The sequence below is a fragment of the Atractosteus spatula genome, chromosome 11 (assembly GCF_055471065.1).
Source record: "Atractosteus spatula isolate fAtrSpa1 chromosome 11, fAtrSpa1.hap1, whole genome shotgun sequence".
Lineage (NCBI taxonomy): Eukaryota > Metazoa > Chordata > Actinopteri > Semionotiformes > Lepisosteidae > Atractosteus > Atractosteus spatula.
The window spans coordinates 35,523,715-35,541,137 of NC_142716.1; the positions used below are offsets into that span (position 1 = coordinate 35,523,715).

General features: G+C 39.3%; 1 protein-coding gene across 2 annotated transcripts in view; it reads left to right on the forward strand.

Moving 5' to 3' along the window:
• The window catches only part of acsf2 (acyl-CoA synthetase family member 2), a 55,197-nt gene that overhangs the window by 5,821 nt on the left and 31,953 nt on the right, over window positions 1-17,423 (forward strand). Inside the window, exons 2-10 of one of the 2 annotated variants that reach the window (XM_088927834.1) lie at window positions 497-692; window positions 7,026-7,154; window positions 8,210-8,263; window positions 8,443-8,561; window positions 9,786-9,948; window positions 11,004-11,099; window positions 11,459-11,607; window positions 13,173-13,264; window positions 15,630-15,706. In XM_088927834.1, the coding sequence (XP_088783960.1) occupies window positions 497-692; window positions 7,026-7,154; window positions 8,210-8,263; window positions 8,443-8,561; window positions 9,786-9,948; window positions 11,004-11,099; window positions 11,459-11,607; window positions 13,173-13,264; window positions 15,630-15,706 (1,075 nt within the window). The remainder of the gene's footprint in view (window positions 1-496; window positions 693-7,025; window positions 7,155-8,209; window positions 8,264-8,442; window positions 8,562-9,785; window positions 9,949-11,003; window positions 11,100-11,458; window positions 11,608-13,172; window positions 13,265-15,629; window positions 15,707-17,423) is intronic. The other variant, XM_088927835.1, reaches the window with a different exon arrangement.

A 17,423-nucleotide genomic window follows, 5' to 3' on the forward strand; every position in this document is an offset into this window, starting at 1 on the left:
CTCCATTTTAATAAACAGTCCATTTAAAACATGTGTTCCCAGCTGCATTCCTGTTGGTTTTTTGGATCTCATTAGATTAGCAGCACCTGAGCTGGGAGAGTCAGTTAAACTACCCCTATTTAATCAAATAATTTTATTAGACTATTATGAGTTGTACTGAAGTCAGTCTTTTGAGAGCGCTGCTCTCAAAATTGCTGGATGAAATGTAACTTTTGCTCAAGCAATCAGTAGTTTCTTCTCTTGTATTCCTTTAATGCAGAAATGTTTGTTTTTTGTCTATAGTAAGGTTATACCATTGAATCCTTGACACCGTGAGTTTTTACTGTACTGGAGACATCAATGGGTGACGTAACCTGAACGATCTCATTTTATGATGCCTGTCAGAGTTTCATAAAGCCTCCTGCATAATATGTAGCCAATATGGTAATTCCACGGCAATAAAAACTTGAGTGATGCCATAAAAAAATGACGAGTATCTACATTCTCATTTCTACAGGGCTCTCCATGTAGATGCTGTGCCAAGCACACCTACACTCACTACAAGCTATGTGCACGGCACCTCAGAGGTCTCTCTGCTCAACAGCACCCTGGGACAGTGCCTAGATCAGACTGTGGAGCGATGTCCTGACCGAGAGGCTGTGGTCTTTCCACGCGATGGCATCCGAAAGACATTTGCACAGTTCAAACAGGATGTGAGTATGTTTGTTGGCTGTTGTTTTTAGGATAATCCTAGCCCTGCTCTACTGGGTAAAATAAATGAGAAGGTGCATGCACGTTGTGTCTAAGGTTGGTGTGGGATAGCTTACAAGATTTTAGCTCCCCCATAGCACAAGCAGTTTCTAAATCCCTTAGCGGTGGTGCACAAGTCCTTTCTGTTTAAATAACCTCTGCTGCACTCACAACAATTTTCAAATTTGTAAAATACCCAGAACAACATTTCGGTGTTTCATAAACCTGAAGCTTTTGATTTATTGTGAAGTTAAGAGCTATTCATTTATAAGCAAACAAACAAGAAATTTGTTTTCTTCACTCTATAAAAATGAAAAATTTGCACTATGTTTCTCAGAAATTATCCCTGGAAATGTTTATATGCAAATCAATGTTCATTTGGATAGGAAAGCAACATGTTGCTCTTTTTCTTTCAAGGATTTTATTGCATTACTATGTCTTCATAAGAATGTTCATGTTATTTTCCACTGAATGTGTCTGTTATAATGTAGTGAGTATAAAAAATATCACTTGTTTCAACTAATTCACAGTTTTTTAGGCAAAAATTACATTCTTTTATGTAACAGGTCCGCTGGCATTTTAATTTAGTGAATTTCAATATTCAAATTTCTTACTAGGAAGGTAATTTAGTACTTATGCAAAGTCACTCAAGTTTAACATAGTCCATCATGAATGATCATTCAATCAAAATGTCAAAATTATTTTGTTTATTCTAAAGCAATATATATACTTTCTTTTTCTAAAAGCAAGAATGTTTAAATACAGTGATTTATTTCATTTGGTGCCCAGTGTGTATAGTATAAATACTGCAAAAATGGGAAAATGCTTGTAATGCTTTAAAATAAAAAAACTACTTTATTTTTAAAGTAAACCAAGTTAACCCTGAAGTAGTGGATTGTTATGAAACATTTATGTGTTAAAAGTTGATAACAGGTAAGTAATAGTAGTTCTAACAGATTCAGCACAAGCAAGAGATGAGAAGCAAATCATGAAAAACAATCCCACAGGACATGTAATGGCTTTTGTGACAGCGAAATAAATAGACAATACTGTAGCTGAAAATACAAGGATTTACTACAAGCAAGTAAGCCACGAAACACATAAACACTTACATTGACTAGCCCTAATGCACTCAGAAGTGGATACATCTTTCTCCAGAAAGCAACACTGTTTATAACCTTTACAGGTAAACCCACACTCTAAATTGATGCTGAAGGAAAGCTATCCATCGGTCCCTATACAAGAAAAAAAACCCATTCTAAATTAACTGACAGACTTTGCTTGCCAGATTAAATAGTTTCACAAATATTAAGAATACACACCCTAGCCTTGATGTGAATCCCAACCCTTCAGTTTTCGGTTGTAGATGAGGAAACCAGGTGGTGATGATTATCTGTAGTGTCAGATCGTGATACTTCATTCTCAGATCTGATCTAACTCCTGAGCTGTGATCCAGTTTTGACATCTTATCACCTTGTAATGTACTCCTTGTGTATTGACAATACCTTCTCATGAGCGGAACATTCATTCTTAGAACATGTTAAACTTATTATCAGATGAGGAAATTTTGAGATAAATACACTGTACATGGTGTAAAAGCAGCACTTGTACACAAAAGCATATCAGATGATTGGCACAGTGATACTGTGATAATTATAAACTGTATTTTTATGTAGCACCTAGGAGATAGTAGATGGGGGTAAGAATACAGTAGGAAAGCCAAGGGGCACACAGAATCAGTTAAATAAAAGCCCTTCTAAAAAGGAGGTTTTGAGTCTAGATTTTAAAGAGTTTAGGGAAGGTGATTCTCTCATTGCTTTAGGGACAGAATTCCAGAGTTTTGGGGTGTAACAGGAAAAGGGCAGGTTGACCAGTGAAGAGTGAGGACGGGCTTGAGGAACACACAGACCAGAATTTGATGAGAGAAGGTTGCGAGATGGGGAGTAGAACGATAGCAACTCAGACAGGTACTGAGGTGCTAAGCCATGCACAGCCTTGTAAGCTACTAGTAATGTGATCACTTGTACTAGACCTGGGAGGATTCTTTGTTCAATGTGGATTTAGATATTCCAGTGAGTAGGGTGTTAAAGTAGTCAATATGAGAAAAAGCTTAAGTGTTAACTAGCTTTTCAGCAACAGTAAGCAACAACATAGGATGTAGTCTGGCAATATTTCTAAGATTGGAAGAATGATGTTTTGAGAGTATGTTACACATGTGGGTCAAACGTCAAACCAGGATCGAATATCACTCCCAAGTTCTTCAATATTGTTTGAAACTCAGTACAGTACCATTCACAGGTAGGGTTACTGCACCGATTTAACAAAATTGATGGGGTATGCCAAGAAGCATGACTTCAGACTTGTCGCAGTTTAGATGAAGGAACTTTTGAGTCATCCGTGACATCCATGTCATCCATGCAATTAGAGAGAAAAAATTTGCCGCATTATTGTGAGGTTTGGTATGGATGTAGATCTGAGTATCATCAGCATAGAAATTATCATTTAAACCATGTGATGTTAATAACTTACCAAGTGGGAATGTGTACTGTAAATGCTGAAAAGTAGGAGGCCCAGTATTGAGCCCCGAGGAACACCAAACTTAACAAATCCAATTTCAGAGTTAAAGCTACCAAGAGAGAAAGAGACAACTATCAGTGAGGTAAGACTTGAACCAGTGTCAATAACTCCAAACACTCAAAACGAGAAAGTAAGATGATGTGGTTAACAGTGTCAAAAGCAGCACTGAGGTCAAGAATAATAAGGATAGAGACACATTCAGAATCGGAAGCCAGAAGAAGATTGTTAGTGACTTTAACCAGGACGGTTTCTGTGCTGTGAAGTTGTCAGAAACCCTTGAAAGAGGTTACTTGCACAGATGTGGTTATTTACGTGAATTGTAAGTGAATTGTAATAGCATGTTTTAAGATTTTAGCAAGACAGGGTAAGTAGGAAATTGGGCAAAATTGTTTAGGTTGTCCAGACCTATTCATTTTTTTTTGGCACAGGGGTGACAGCAACAATTTTAAAGGCTGTTGGTACTGTAGCTCACCAGTGCTCAAGAACTGATTTATTATATTGAGGACAATGGGACAGAGAGTACTGACACAGAATTGAAACGAAGCAGTGGGAATGGGATCTAAAAGGTAGGTGGTGGGTTTCATATGGAAAACCAGTTTACTGAGGCATGCAGAGTCAAGTAGAGAGAAACTAAAGAGAAGGAAAACAGCTAAGATAGTCACACAGGGAGGAGGAGGTAACATGCATTGTGGAGAGTCCATGATGTGATCAATGCTGTATGTGGTCAATCTTGGACCTAAAAAACTAAGAATGTGTTGCAAAGTTAGGATGAGGCAGGTAATGTGGTGGGGCAGCAAACAGTTTATGGTGGAGAATAGGTGTCTAGGGTGTTATAGTTGTTCTCACACATGTGGGAGAAGTAGCTGGATCTAGCAGACTATTGCATCTTGGTATTCAGTCAAGTTCTCCCTCCAAATCTGAAAATGTACGTTTAGGTAAGAAAGATGCCACCTATGTTCAGGTTTACGGGAATCTGCCTTCATAGGACAGAACAGAATTCATTAACCTAGTCTGGTCAACTGATCGCCAGCTAGGGTCTAGGGTGTTATAGTTGTTCTCACACATGTGGGAGAAGTAGCTGGATCTAGCAGACTATTGCATCTTGGTATTCAGTCAAGTTCTCCCTCCAAATCTGAAAATGTACGTTTAGGTAAGAAAGATGCCACCTATGTTCAGGTTTACGGGAATCTGCCTTCATAGGACAGAACAGAATTCATTAACCTAGTCTGGTCAACTGATCGCCAGCTGTGAAAACTTATAGAACATGAGGGGGAAGAGTGAAACGGGAAAATCAAGATGGAAGATAATAGCTAAGTGGTCAAAGAGGCCTAGTTCAAAATAAGAGAAGTGAGAAACAAAACAGTAATTTGCAATTACTAAGTCCAGGGTGTGTCCTTTGTTATGTGTTTCACTAAGAACATACTGGGTTAGATCAAAGCATTCCAACAGCACTAAAAATTACTTAGCTACATTGGAAGACTATGAATCAATATGGACATTACTGTCACCAAGAATAAGCATCCTCTTAAATTTGAGACATAAAAAAGAAAGTAAATTGGCAAACTCACCTAGAAAGGCATCATGAGGCTAGGTGGCTCTATAGACAGTAACAATAATAGTAGAGTGGGGACCAGAGAAATTTAAAACAAGACACTCAAAAGAGACTTTTCCCTTAAATCTTTTAGGTATTGTCAGTGTGCTTCCTGTAACAATAAATTGTGATGTTCAAAAACAGTCTAGCTAATCAACTCTAAGCATAACTGTCATTTGTTAACAATTCGTTAAGCATACCATTAACTTCCGACAGACTGTAATATCTGTGTATACTGTACCAAAATGGACACCATTTACCATTGTGCTCTGATAGGTTAGACTGCCTGTGTTGCTACCCACACCCTGAAATCTGCTCCTGTTCAAGGACTGTTGGCCAATTAATTATAAACTAGTAAGTTTTATTCCAGTGACAGTGCAGTTGCAGTATAACTGGGGTATTCTGTAGAAACTGAGTGCCATTGTGTTAATGGAATATAAACTTAACCATAATCTTTTATAATGACCTGAGAATTTTCAGGTTTTGTCACACCCAGACCTTGACCAGTATTGTAAAATTACTTTTACAAAAATTACAAAAACTGTTTGGCAGTTGCATTGGCATTATTCTTGTTGACAAAGCAATTGCAATGCAATAAAAAAGATTTGTTGCATATACTGAAGTGGGCACCAGACTTATTTTATTCTGTTGGTATTTATTCCTTGGTAGGTATCATTCTAATGTCAGTACAAATTCACAAGTAAAATTATGTTATTGCTAAAACCAATATAACGGACCTAACCGCTATTTTGTTCTCGAAGAAACCCCAAATTGCCAGTGCCACACAAGTAATTGCCAGTTATTACTTGTGTGGCAAAAAACACCCCACACAGCTAATGCTCTTTTTCAAAAATTGCTTTGACTGAAGGAGTCCTACTGCTCTTTATCCGAAACAGTTTGGCTTATGAACTCCAAACTGTGAAGGTACCATTTTAATGTTCCCTTAGCTTGCTCACATTGTTGAAAGAAGAGGGTAGAGTCTTGCTGGGAAGACTTCAGAATTGCTTCGTTTTCTATGTATCACTTTTATGTGTTGAAAAAAAATATTATTTAAGTTCCTTTAAATTTAAATTTAACTTGCTTTGACTCATGGCAAAATGGTATCCATGGCATGAGGCATTAAGGAAATGTACTTTTATGTCCACTGCTGTTATACTCTGCAATCACGCTACAGGGCTGTCATAACAAATCATACCTGTAAGCACATTTTGTAACATAAACCTCTTTTCAGGTCATGAGGCATTGTTGATGTGCCTGATTAAGCCAACATTTTTCTGTGGGATAAAAAGAAAGGTGACGGATCCTTCCAATTGCATTGTTTCAAAGAGATACCTGCAGTGTATTCTGGTGTTGACTTAATTATGAAAATTAGTATATACTTTTTTGACAGTTTTGTAATTTCATAGTCTTAAATTACCTATAATAATCACACCGAAGAAGGCTCCACAGCCGAAACGTGTTTCCTTTCCTTTCTCCTCTTTCCTACGCATGCTGACGCAGCTACCTACTTGAACTACTTTAGTCTTAAATTATACTACTCCTAGTCCTGTCATTGAGAGCAGCATGATACCTCCAGACAGTGCTAACACAAACTTGTTGGGGGCTTCAAGCTTTCAAGCTTGAACAATGACAGGACCCAGAGGGTACGATACCAGAGGCAAGTGTGCGTCATCCTCCTTTCACGATGTTTATGCCCAGTGATTTAATATGTAGCTTGATGTAGCTTGACAAATTTGCTATAAAACCAAAGCAGAGATCTCTGCAAACATTTTAATAAGGTTTCAATGTTAATGCAGGGCTACCTGACAGGCAGCTGCTGAGGGCATTCAGAACTCATCATAAACAACAGACTCTGCCTCCTGTTTGGAGTTATAATGCTGGACTTCAGAACTGTACTGAATCTGGTTTTCTGAGTTAATATATCCATGAACAGATGTCTTTAAACCAGGCAGCATTTGTCTGGAAATGCTGAAGAGAAGCTTTTATTTCTTACTTATTAAGAGTGAGCTCTCCTGAAAATGGGGGTTCACTGTGTGTTACTTGTTTTTGAAGACTTGAACCCCATTGTGTCAGTTTTATTCCCAGTAATGCAGAGACAACCTTTGACCCAATGACTCGTGTGTGACAGGTCGACCAGGTGGCAGCTGGGCTTCTAGCTTTTGGACTGAAGAGAGGAGACAGGCTTGGTTTCTGGGGACCTAACATCTATGAGTGGATACTATTCCAATTTGCAACAGCACAAGCAGGGATCATACTGGTAAGAACATTTCCATGTTCTTTATTAAGGATGTTTGGATATACAGTACTACAAATTGTAATTTCAAGATGAAGTAAGAAAAGAATTTACCACAGTTCAAAAATCAGAGAAAATAGATCTTGAAAGGCCTCAAATAAAAGATTGGGTAAAAACGGCTTAATTGTTGGATCGATAAAAAATACTAGGTAGAAGTACTTTTTCTATAGAGTATTTGAAAAGCTCTGAGAATAAAACCCCCCAAAAAGCCAGAACTTTAATTAAGGATTCATTTTAGAAGTCTGAAATAAAAGGGCATGTATAGGGTATGAATATTTTATGCAGGTGTTCACTGAGGTTGAAATTAATAATAATCTGAACATAAAAAGGAGCTAGTTGGAAATATCAGGCCTGCTGCTGAATTTTACTCTTATCAGACATCTAGAAGTTCTTCCATCTGTCCATTTTCTAACCACTTCATCCAATTTAGGGTCGCAGAGGAGCTGGAGCTTATCCCAGTGAACAAGGCAGGATACACCCTGAACAGGACACAAACTCAGACACGCACACACTCACACCAGCACCGTTTTTTTCCCAGACTAACATGAAAACGAGATATTGAAGTATGTCTCCTTACAGGGACCAGATTATAATAATGATTATTGTGTGGATTTTAATGGGGGTTTCTACAAGCTCAAAGCATGTTACGAAATCTTCTATAATGATTTACCGCTGTTTTCTACTGCAAGGGAATTGCTGAGAGATGTAAAAAAAGAGAGAGCAGTCAAATAAGTTGGAGTTGGAAGAGAGTAAAATAATTTTTATTTTTATTATTTTTGCCCTAGCTGCAATCACGTTAAAGTTCTTTTCAAGTTATGGATATATGGAACAGGATACCTAGACATGTTATGGATGCTGGATATCCTGGTGTCTTTCAAGAAAATGCTGGCTGAGATCCAATTTAGGCACTAAATGCCAAACTGGATAGGTGGGACTATCCAGTTTCTAAGCTGTCTTGTGTAATGTTTCTCTGTTCTCTTTGTTGTCGTTGTTGTTAAAAATGTTTTGTTCCTTTATAGGTTTCTGTTAATCCAGCATACCAGCTGCATGAGGTGGAGTTTGCCTTGAGAAAGGTGGGTCTTTTATTTAGTTTTTATTTTTGCTCCTGCAGGAATCTAGGCAGCTGAGAGAATGCTGGGGATTATCTTATTTGGATTACACTTTATAGTTTTTGTAACTGCACTCCTCGATCCCAAGCTTTCAGCCAGTGAGGTTCTCTCATCTGCCTCTCTTCCTTCCCATCTCCCTTCAGGTGCAGTGCCAAGCGGTGGTTTGCCCAACCCAGTTTAAAACCCAGCAGTATTATGAAATGCTGAAGAAGATCTGTCCAGAGCTCGAGAATGCCACTCCTGGCAACCTGAAAAGCAAGAGGTACAGCACCCCGGAATTACATCTGAGAGAAGATCTATAATTAGCTAAGCCAGGCTTCTTGGAGTCGAAGTAGCAATTGATAGAGATCTGAGTATTTAGAAATGCAGTCTGAAAAAAAACAATTGAGGAGGAGACGGCAGATTTAATATGTGAGGCCACCTTAATGTTTGCTGGTAACTTATTCCGCCACCAAAGAGAACTGGAAAAACAAAGATGAAGACCAATCAGCAGAACAATCAAACATGTTTATGAAGCCCTGTAGGCTGGATTACTTGATTAGTTGCCACAAAGGGGGTCTGTATTTACTAGCAAATGGAATTCGAATAATTACACAAAGCCTTGCAGGCTGCCCCAGCCCTTTTAAATTGTTAATGGCTGGCTGAAAAAAAGTCAGCCTCTTTATACTTGGGAAAAATGCATGACAAACCTAAACTAGGAGATAAGGAACAGGCAGAGGTTTATTCCATGCCGAAAGGAAAACAAAAGGGACACATTGGTTTGGCTGTAAAACCTTCTTCCGGTGTGTGAAGCATGCGGACACAAGTACCTACTGAAACGTCTTAAACTCGAAGATGAGTTCTCTACATGTAGACTCTTCCAGCGCAGCTTGTAGTCAGGGAAGCTAGTGCTAGTGCAGGGGTTCGATTCAGGGAGCCTTCTGTGTGGAGTTTGCATGCACCCCCCAGGATTTCTCCAGTTGCTTTGGTTTCCTTCCACCTCCCTAAGAGACGCTGCTTAGATTAATTGCTGAGGTGTTTTAAGTTGTCACTGTAGATTGAATTCCAGTTAGCAGTATTAAAAAATGTGATTAAAAGTGAATGTAAATCTGCAGTATATTGTCAATTTTTTCTAAATAAGTAAAAAACGAGACATAAGACTGTAAATTGGCAGCAATAAAGCTTTAGAGCAAAAAAAAAATGTGGACCACATTTGGGTAGAAAGAACAGAAATACTGGCTCAATGAAATAAGCAAGAAAGGGGCTCAGAAACACACAGAGCAAAAAAAACAGGGTGCACGAGTAAACGATTTCAGTGCACACAATCTTGGGGTTCATTTTAAAACAGCTTCAGAGAAAATCAACACAAGCAACTTTCCAGGGCTCAAGACTATTATATGTATGGAGGTTATTTTTAATCTTTTTAAATGACTGAAGCTTAAATACTTGCAATTTTAGTGTAGTACACAGTCAGGAAAAGCCATGGTGATTTCTGTGTCCTTGACAGGCTTCCGGATCTTCACACTATCATCGTGTCGGACAACAAGTTGCCTGGAGCTTTCAGCATGGTGGATGTGAGGCAGGCAGGCACAAGCACAAACATGCAAGAGCTGCGAGCCCTTCAGAAGAAGCTGTGTTGTGATGACCCCATTAACATCCAGTATACCTCGGTAATGCCATTACCTTATTGATATACAGTATGAGTGTTAAGACAAGTAGTACCATTGCTTTGATCTGATCATTAATTTTATTCAATGAATTGTTACTTCTATACTGTAGGTGATAAGGTTGGCTGTCCTTGGAAGGGTAGGGTTCTTTCGACTAAGACAGCTTTATATTTTAAACTTGGGGGTGTCAGACTTAAGAGTTCAGACTTCAGAGTTAGGTCATGCAGTTTTTATACAAATTTACGTGCCACTGATACTTTTTTAATGTCAATAATAGCTCTGCTTACATTTTGATGAATAAAACATTTATATTAAAATATAATAATATTTAAATTAGCAAACTCATATGAATGTTTTAACATTTACTATGATCCTTGCCTCAGATGGTATACCAGACCATTGCAGAGAACAGGCAGACATACAGTATACTGTACCTACACCAGGGCCAATTCTCCCAGAAACCAAATAACCTAGTAGGTTTTCTTTGGAATGCGGGATTAAACTAGAGCACATGGAGGAAATCCATGAGAACAAGAGATGAGCATACAAACTCCACACAGATAGCACCCCTGGAATTGAACCCAGGGCACCCAGGCTGCAAAGCAGCCATCCTAACCACTGCAGTGTGCCATGGCCCAAGAGCTACAGAGAAAATAAGCCCTGTATAATTAAGTACTTGTTTTATTTTTATACTGGCCAAAATGTGAAGACACACACACAGACACGCAGATTTTAATAGTAGTCACTTTTGCAGAACATACTGATTTCCCATTTCATTTTTGATTCTGTACTGTTTCCTCTCGGATCAAATCATCTGACTAAGCCTGAAAGGTCTCTTCTGTACTCATTAGATATTGACATCAGGTTTCTTCAGAATGTTATTTACTGTGGAAAATTGAAAGCAAAGTCCAGCCGAGAGTTTTAATGTCCATGCCGCCATGGAAACTCAAGAGTGCAGTGCCCTTGTTTTGGAGCTTTCTGCTGCCATCTCAGTGTGTGTTTTCAAATGAATAACCAGCATGTTTTGGTTTAATATAACTTAACATTTTTTTCTGCAGGGCACAACAGGGAGCCCGAAAGCTGCGACACTCACACACCACAACATTGTGAACAATGCCAACCTCATTGGCAAGCGGATGGGCTATCATTGGAGGGTGAGGAACCACCTACTGCAGCTGCTAGCATTAAAACACCTCATGTAGCACTTCGTGACACAGCCGTGTAACGTATCACTGAATTTGTGCTGCGTACTGTTTACACAGATGTAGCCTAGCAAGAGGTAGTTAAGATCCCAGTAAAGTTTGTCATTTAAGATATAGGGTGTCCAATATTTAGATTTGCGTTTAGATTTGTATCTTAAAAAACAATAATACCTGTAACACAATGCTGCAGAACATGTACTAGAAGAACAAACTGAACATGCTTCAGTCTTTGGGAAGGAAATATTTTGTGAAATTACAGCAGTGTCTGTGGGCCTGCCCCCTGACCTTGGCACCTCTGTGTCTCTCCCCAGGATGTGCGAGTGTGTCTGCCTGTGCCGCTGTACCACTGCTTCGGCTCAGTGGGCGGCTCAGTGACCACTGCCATCTTCGGCAGCACCCTCGTGTTCCCCTCCTCAGGCTTCGATGGGCGGGCTTGTCTGGAAGCCATCCAGAAAGAGAGGTACAGCCTGTCTGGCCTGCAGCGGAGAGGAAGCGACACAATCTATCCCTGTCAGCTGCTAAATAAAAAACCTTTGCCTTTTTTTCCTCTTGTGTCCCTCTGCATGTGGAATGTGGGACTGGTATAGTATTCTAAGTGAAAAACTCATTTGCAAACATGTTTTTAAACAGAATCACTAATTACTTTTGTCCTGCCTGCCAGCTGGAATAGCCACTGGTGTATTTTTTTCAAGTGGGCTGCTGTAGCGAACCCCACAACTGCACACGGGGGCGAATGAATCCTCTGTCCCACGCATCTTTGAGCAATTTGTTGTTTAACATACCCCAGTACCATCTGGAGGAGAGGCACATCCCTCACTGATCACCTCAGGCCTGTGAGCATCCGGGAAGCCTCAGGTGGCACTGTAACACTGAGAGTTGAGAGAGAGAGAGCCCTGGACAACAGTTGCCAAGAGAGCACGAGAGAGCCCACCCTGCCCTTGCAGGTGCTCAGCCACTGCGTGGGGAATTGTAGTCACAGCTGGCAGGTTACATGATCCAGACCCAACCCCACAGTCTGAGAGCTCAGCCTACACTGCCTTTACTGGTGGAGCCACACAGGAGAACCTGAAAACTTTGGCTGAAGTGTGCACTGAACCGCAGTAGCTCCAGGCTGATTTAAAACACCTTCACATGCTAATAATGTGGAGTGAAACTATTATAGGTAGGATTTTTCACAAACCTGTGAAACATGGTGGAGCTATGTGTTCTTTAGTATACTCCAGTTAGCAGGAGCCTTTCCCTTTTTCAGTATTTGACTATTTCTCCAATGCACGTCTGAAAGTTTGTAAGTGTGCAAATTTTGTCTTTAAGGTGGGCTACTTACAGAGCTCAGAGTTTTTTGAAGTAGATCTTGTGTGAAGTGCTGCACTGCTCTTGTTATGCAACCCTTTCTCAGTTAAAAGTGACAAAAGAGAAAATATGTTAAAAGGAAGTTTATGTGAGAATGTATTGGTATGAGGGATGTATAGACTGATTGCTGGCTCAGAAAACCTTATCTTGGTTTCACTCCATGTATTCTTTTTGTTTTCCTGTATGCTTCTCAGGCATTTTTGATATATAACCTGGTCAACCAGGGGAGAAGGGCCCTGGTGTTCCTATAGAGTTATTTGGTTGCTTGAGTTGTATAGCCAACTAGTACTATGAAAGCATATTGTGAAGCCTTCCTTAAGGATCCCAGGGAATCTGTTTGGACAGTGCTGGATAGCTTGTTATAGACACCCACAACCACTTGTGTAAAGACATGTCTACTGTTTTCAGTCAATAATGTGCCTTCTGTAAACTTCTAGTTGTGCTTGTTTTTTTTTAGAATTCATCCTGTCAATAGTCAATAAAGTTAATGATTTCAAACATTTTTATCAAGTTCTTTCCTAGTCTTAAAGACTTTAATTGATTGCATGTAAGGACAGTGACACTTAATAATTCAGTTCTAATGTTTTTAGTTTGTTATTTATTTGGCTTTATTTTCTTTATCACAGAGCAATAAAACTGTAATTTTGCCAGGCTGTGACACTCTCTCCCTGCTAGGTGCACTTTTATCTACGGGACCCCGACAATGTTCATCGACATGCTGAAGCAGGCAGAAGCCAACAGCTTTGACTTGTCTTCGCTGGAAGGAGGTGAGGAATGGAAGTATGACACAGGGCTCATGTAAAGTAACAGATCGCCATTAGCCATTGGAATTCTAAGAACACCCAGGGGACACAGCGAAAATGTGTTTCATGTACCCATGCACTGAGCGGTAACCAATTGATCTCGGTCATATAGGAATTTACTTCAAACTAAGAGTCTGACCAAATTCAGCCTTCTGATCCAGCCTGATTATGTACAGTATAGTAAGAATACTCCTAGAACACTTTGTGGAATATAATGATGTCCTTATTTAAGTATTTTTTTCTAAATTTGGAATTTTTCTCATTCATACCTACAAACTGTGGAATCGCCCAATTTCTTCCTGCCCAGGAAGAGTGAAAATCTGTGCACACTCACCTCCGACTCCCACGTGTCGGATCATCTGACACGCAGTGTCCTGTAGGAGAGTCAGCAGCCACTGCAGGAGCACAACGTCTCTCACATGATGCCACTATGAACTTGCAGATAACGAGAGTCTTGGTAGCATGGTGAGCCAAGGACATCCTGGCTTATATATTATATGAGAATATTATTATTATAGATTATAGCTGAGGCTTGAACGGGGGACATCTAGACAACTGAGCCTCCACTGTGGCGTTAGATCTATCATTTACTGTATTTTTAAGTGTAAAGTGTGCAGTCATTTTACTTGCATTGAAGAAAACAGTTGACATTACAAGAAAGGATTGGGTTCTGGTTGGATCCAAGCCCTTGAGTGGTGGGGATGGAAGGTTCTCTGACAAGGTCAGACGTGCTAGCATTAGAGAATACATCCAGCATGACCAACAGCTGAAATGTTACAGATATGAGAATCACAGAATCTGGAAGAATCGTAGTAAAACAGTATTAATAATATGAATTTAACAACAGAAAAGGACTTGGTCATAGTACATTTCTCATTATGTTGAGAAGGATAAAATACAGAAAATGAAATCTTCCTCGCCATGATTCATCATGCTGGTTATCCTCCCTCCATGCATACCTGTGCTCTGTTACTGATCATAGTACTTCAGAATTCACAATATTACAGGTTCAGTTTGAGCACCTGTGTTCTTCTTGTGTCAAATAAATATTCTTAATTGGTGCTGATGACCCTTTTGAAATAATAACTGGGGGTTCTTATTTTTGGACCGAGGTTCTAGGCAGTGTCCTGGACACATTGTTCTTCCTGTTTTATGTGGCTTTGATTTGTGCATGAATAAATGATCAGGTTAGAAGCTTTAGCAGATAAATCCAGTTTAACTGCCGAGTTCTCGGATATTCACTGCAATGTCTCTTTCATTTTAAAAAGTTTGTTGTTGGACCTCTTGAGTGGCTCAAACAGTAAAGTTGATCATCCAGAGTTAGGTTGAGTTCTGTATTCTAGGCATTGAAGGTTCAAGCCTGCATCATATCACTAGGGGACAGCAACCAGGAGTTCCGAAGCAGTAACAGAGCTAGCAAAGTGCCAGGGGTGAGGTCAGCTGGCCTGGGCTGTCTCAGTAGTGCCCCCAGTGCCTTCTGAGTTCTTGCAGGCAAGCAATGCTCTCGGTGAGGGATGCTCTTCCCCTGCAGCTGGATATGAACATCCAGTATGGGGCTGTGTTTCCTGTGACATTTTATAAAAGTAGCTCGAAGGTTGGAGGTCAGAGTTTTTGTAGCCATGCACCAAAGTGAAAATGCATAGTTGGTGGTTTCAAATTGGGTAGGTATAACAAAAAATATAATTTACAGTTTTTAATTTTCTTTTTTAATTGTTAACTAAAAGATGGGCTGTTCAAATCTGTTCTGTCTTGCCATAATTTCTGGAGTCTGTGTTCTGAAAGGAAGTGAGAAAGGGGTCATACTGGGTTCAATACAGCACATTGTTGCCCTGTAAGAATAGCTGAAGTGCACATACAGTATATGAGGACTTTTCACCTTTTGACCTTTTAAATTTGATCTTTTGAAGCTCAAGGGTCCACTAAACTTAGCAGCAACACTTCAGTGATCAAGACTTCAGTTTTTAACCAGTTTGTTGATGCTGGTATTCACTCCTTTTTAAACACAACTATCTTGATTTTTTTAAATTCTTCTCTCCTCTGGTGGGCAGAAAGGAAACCTCATTGTTCTGGAGTGATACCAAAACAATTTCTAGTTTTGCTGCTGCTATTTGACAAATTCTGCACCGATGTATGTCTGATAATCAAGCTGTAAAACTGGTTAATTGAATTGTCAATTGCATAGAAGTTTGCAAAATTAATAATATGTAATTATTAAAAATGGAGTAAACGTGTTTGATATGCTTTTACAAGATTTGAATGCCAGTAGTTTGTTTCTCAGGATTTGCAGCAATTCCAGCAATATCACATCAATTTCTGTGTTTGGTTGTAGGAGTCATGGCTGGGTCTTTTTGTCCTCCAGAGATTGTAAAAAAATGCATGGCAGTATTCAACATAGAAGATTTCTCGGTGAGTACAGATGCTTTGTGAATAGCTTTAAGAGCTGCAGTAAGTATTGATATGCAAGGTAGTGAATATCAGTGGTGAGTTGACTTGCGTAACAATTCATTTTTTTTACCTCAACCATTTCTGGACTTTTCTTAATTGGATTTTTGGAGCCTAATACCCATTGCTGTTATTATGATTTCATTCATGTTCAAATGTTCAAAAAATGTTCTAAATAGAAAACTTCAAAAGTAACAAGATGAGCTGGAGGAAAACCCTCTTTACTCCAAAAACTATTATTGGAAGTCACCAAACTTGTCAATATTTAGGAGCATGCAGGCCTTCTATTAAAACATGAAGGACATGTGTTTTACATTACTGTATAAATATTTTCCTGTTTTTTTTAGAACTATTGAGACATTATAAAGCAGTTATTATAAGCATCACAAACAGCTGTGATTTAGGCAGGTAGAAGCACCACTGTCTTGTAGCCTGATCTTGGCTCAGTTCTGGGATGGGAAACCTCTAAGAAAAAACAAGTTGCAGCTGTAGGTGGAGTGGGTTGCCAGTAGGTGGCATTGTACACCCTGGATGTGGATTTCTAAACCAGTGCTCCAATGTGGTGACCAGCAATATTGTGCTACAGGAAGAGATGTTCATAAGATGAGATGAGTTCTTCAGATGAGATGTTTAAAAAAAAGTCCTGACTGCTTGGTCAATGAGAATCCCATGACTCTTTTCAAAAGGGTAGAGGTATTAACTCTGTTGTCCTGGCTAAATTCCACTATGTGATTGTGCAATCTGGTCTACCGAAAGATTTCTCTTAATTCAATCAGTGGCGATTTATCACTTTTCTTGGTGATTTACTGTGTTGTGTGGCTGCTACGTGTCATTCAGGTGGTGCTGCACTTTAGTAGTGAAATGGGTCTACTCTTATATGTAAAGCACATTGATATGCTTGTGGAAAAGTACTACATAAATGCAAGCAATTGTTATTAATTTGAATTAATTCTTACAATTACACTTTCTCAAGTATCCTCTTTAATATCCTCTTCTATCATGAGAATTCTTGTTGTTTTGTTGAGCTTTTTGTGGCTCATCAAAATATCACCCTAAGTAACAACTTTTTCTGGAACCCATTGGATCCTGCAAGCTTTGTGTTACGCTACAAAGGTGGCTGATACTTAAATCACTCTGTTTGGAAATGATAAATAATATTTCCATAGAGATTATAAATAAAATCCCTAATCCGATTCACAATAAACATCATAGTTATCAAAGCATAAAATCACTTGTCACTTGGTTCAAGACATTCAGAGGGTTACGAGTTTGACAAAGTCAAAAAGCACCATTGCTTCTGTGCCTTTTTCAAGTCTGATTCTTTAGGGCTACTCAATCTTAGCTCTTTATACACAAAAACACATTATACAGGGGTTTCTAGATGATAACTATATGTAGAAATCTAGACTATCTATTCCTTACCAGCATGTCTATGGGAGGCATGAGGAAACCAAAGCACCTGGGGAAATACAGGGCAACCATGCAAACTCCACACACACAGACAGGCCAGGCCAAAATCAAACACAGGACTCTGGAGCTGTGAGACAGCAGCACCAGCTCCCAGACACTCATGGCACCCATGTCTGCAGTTTATACTTCAGCCACAAGGTGGTACTGAAACCAAATGTAATATGGCATCTCCAGGTACTTGTGCAGAGAATGAGGATCCTTGCATTTATTA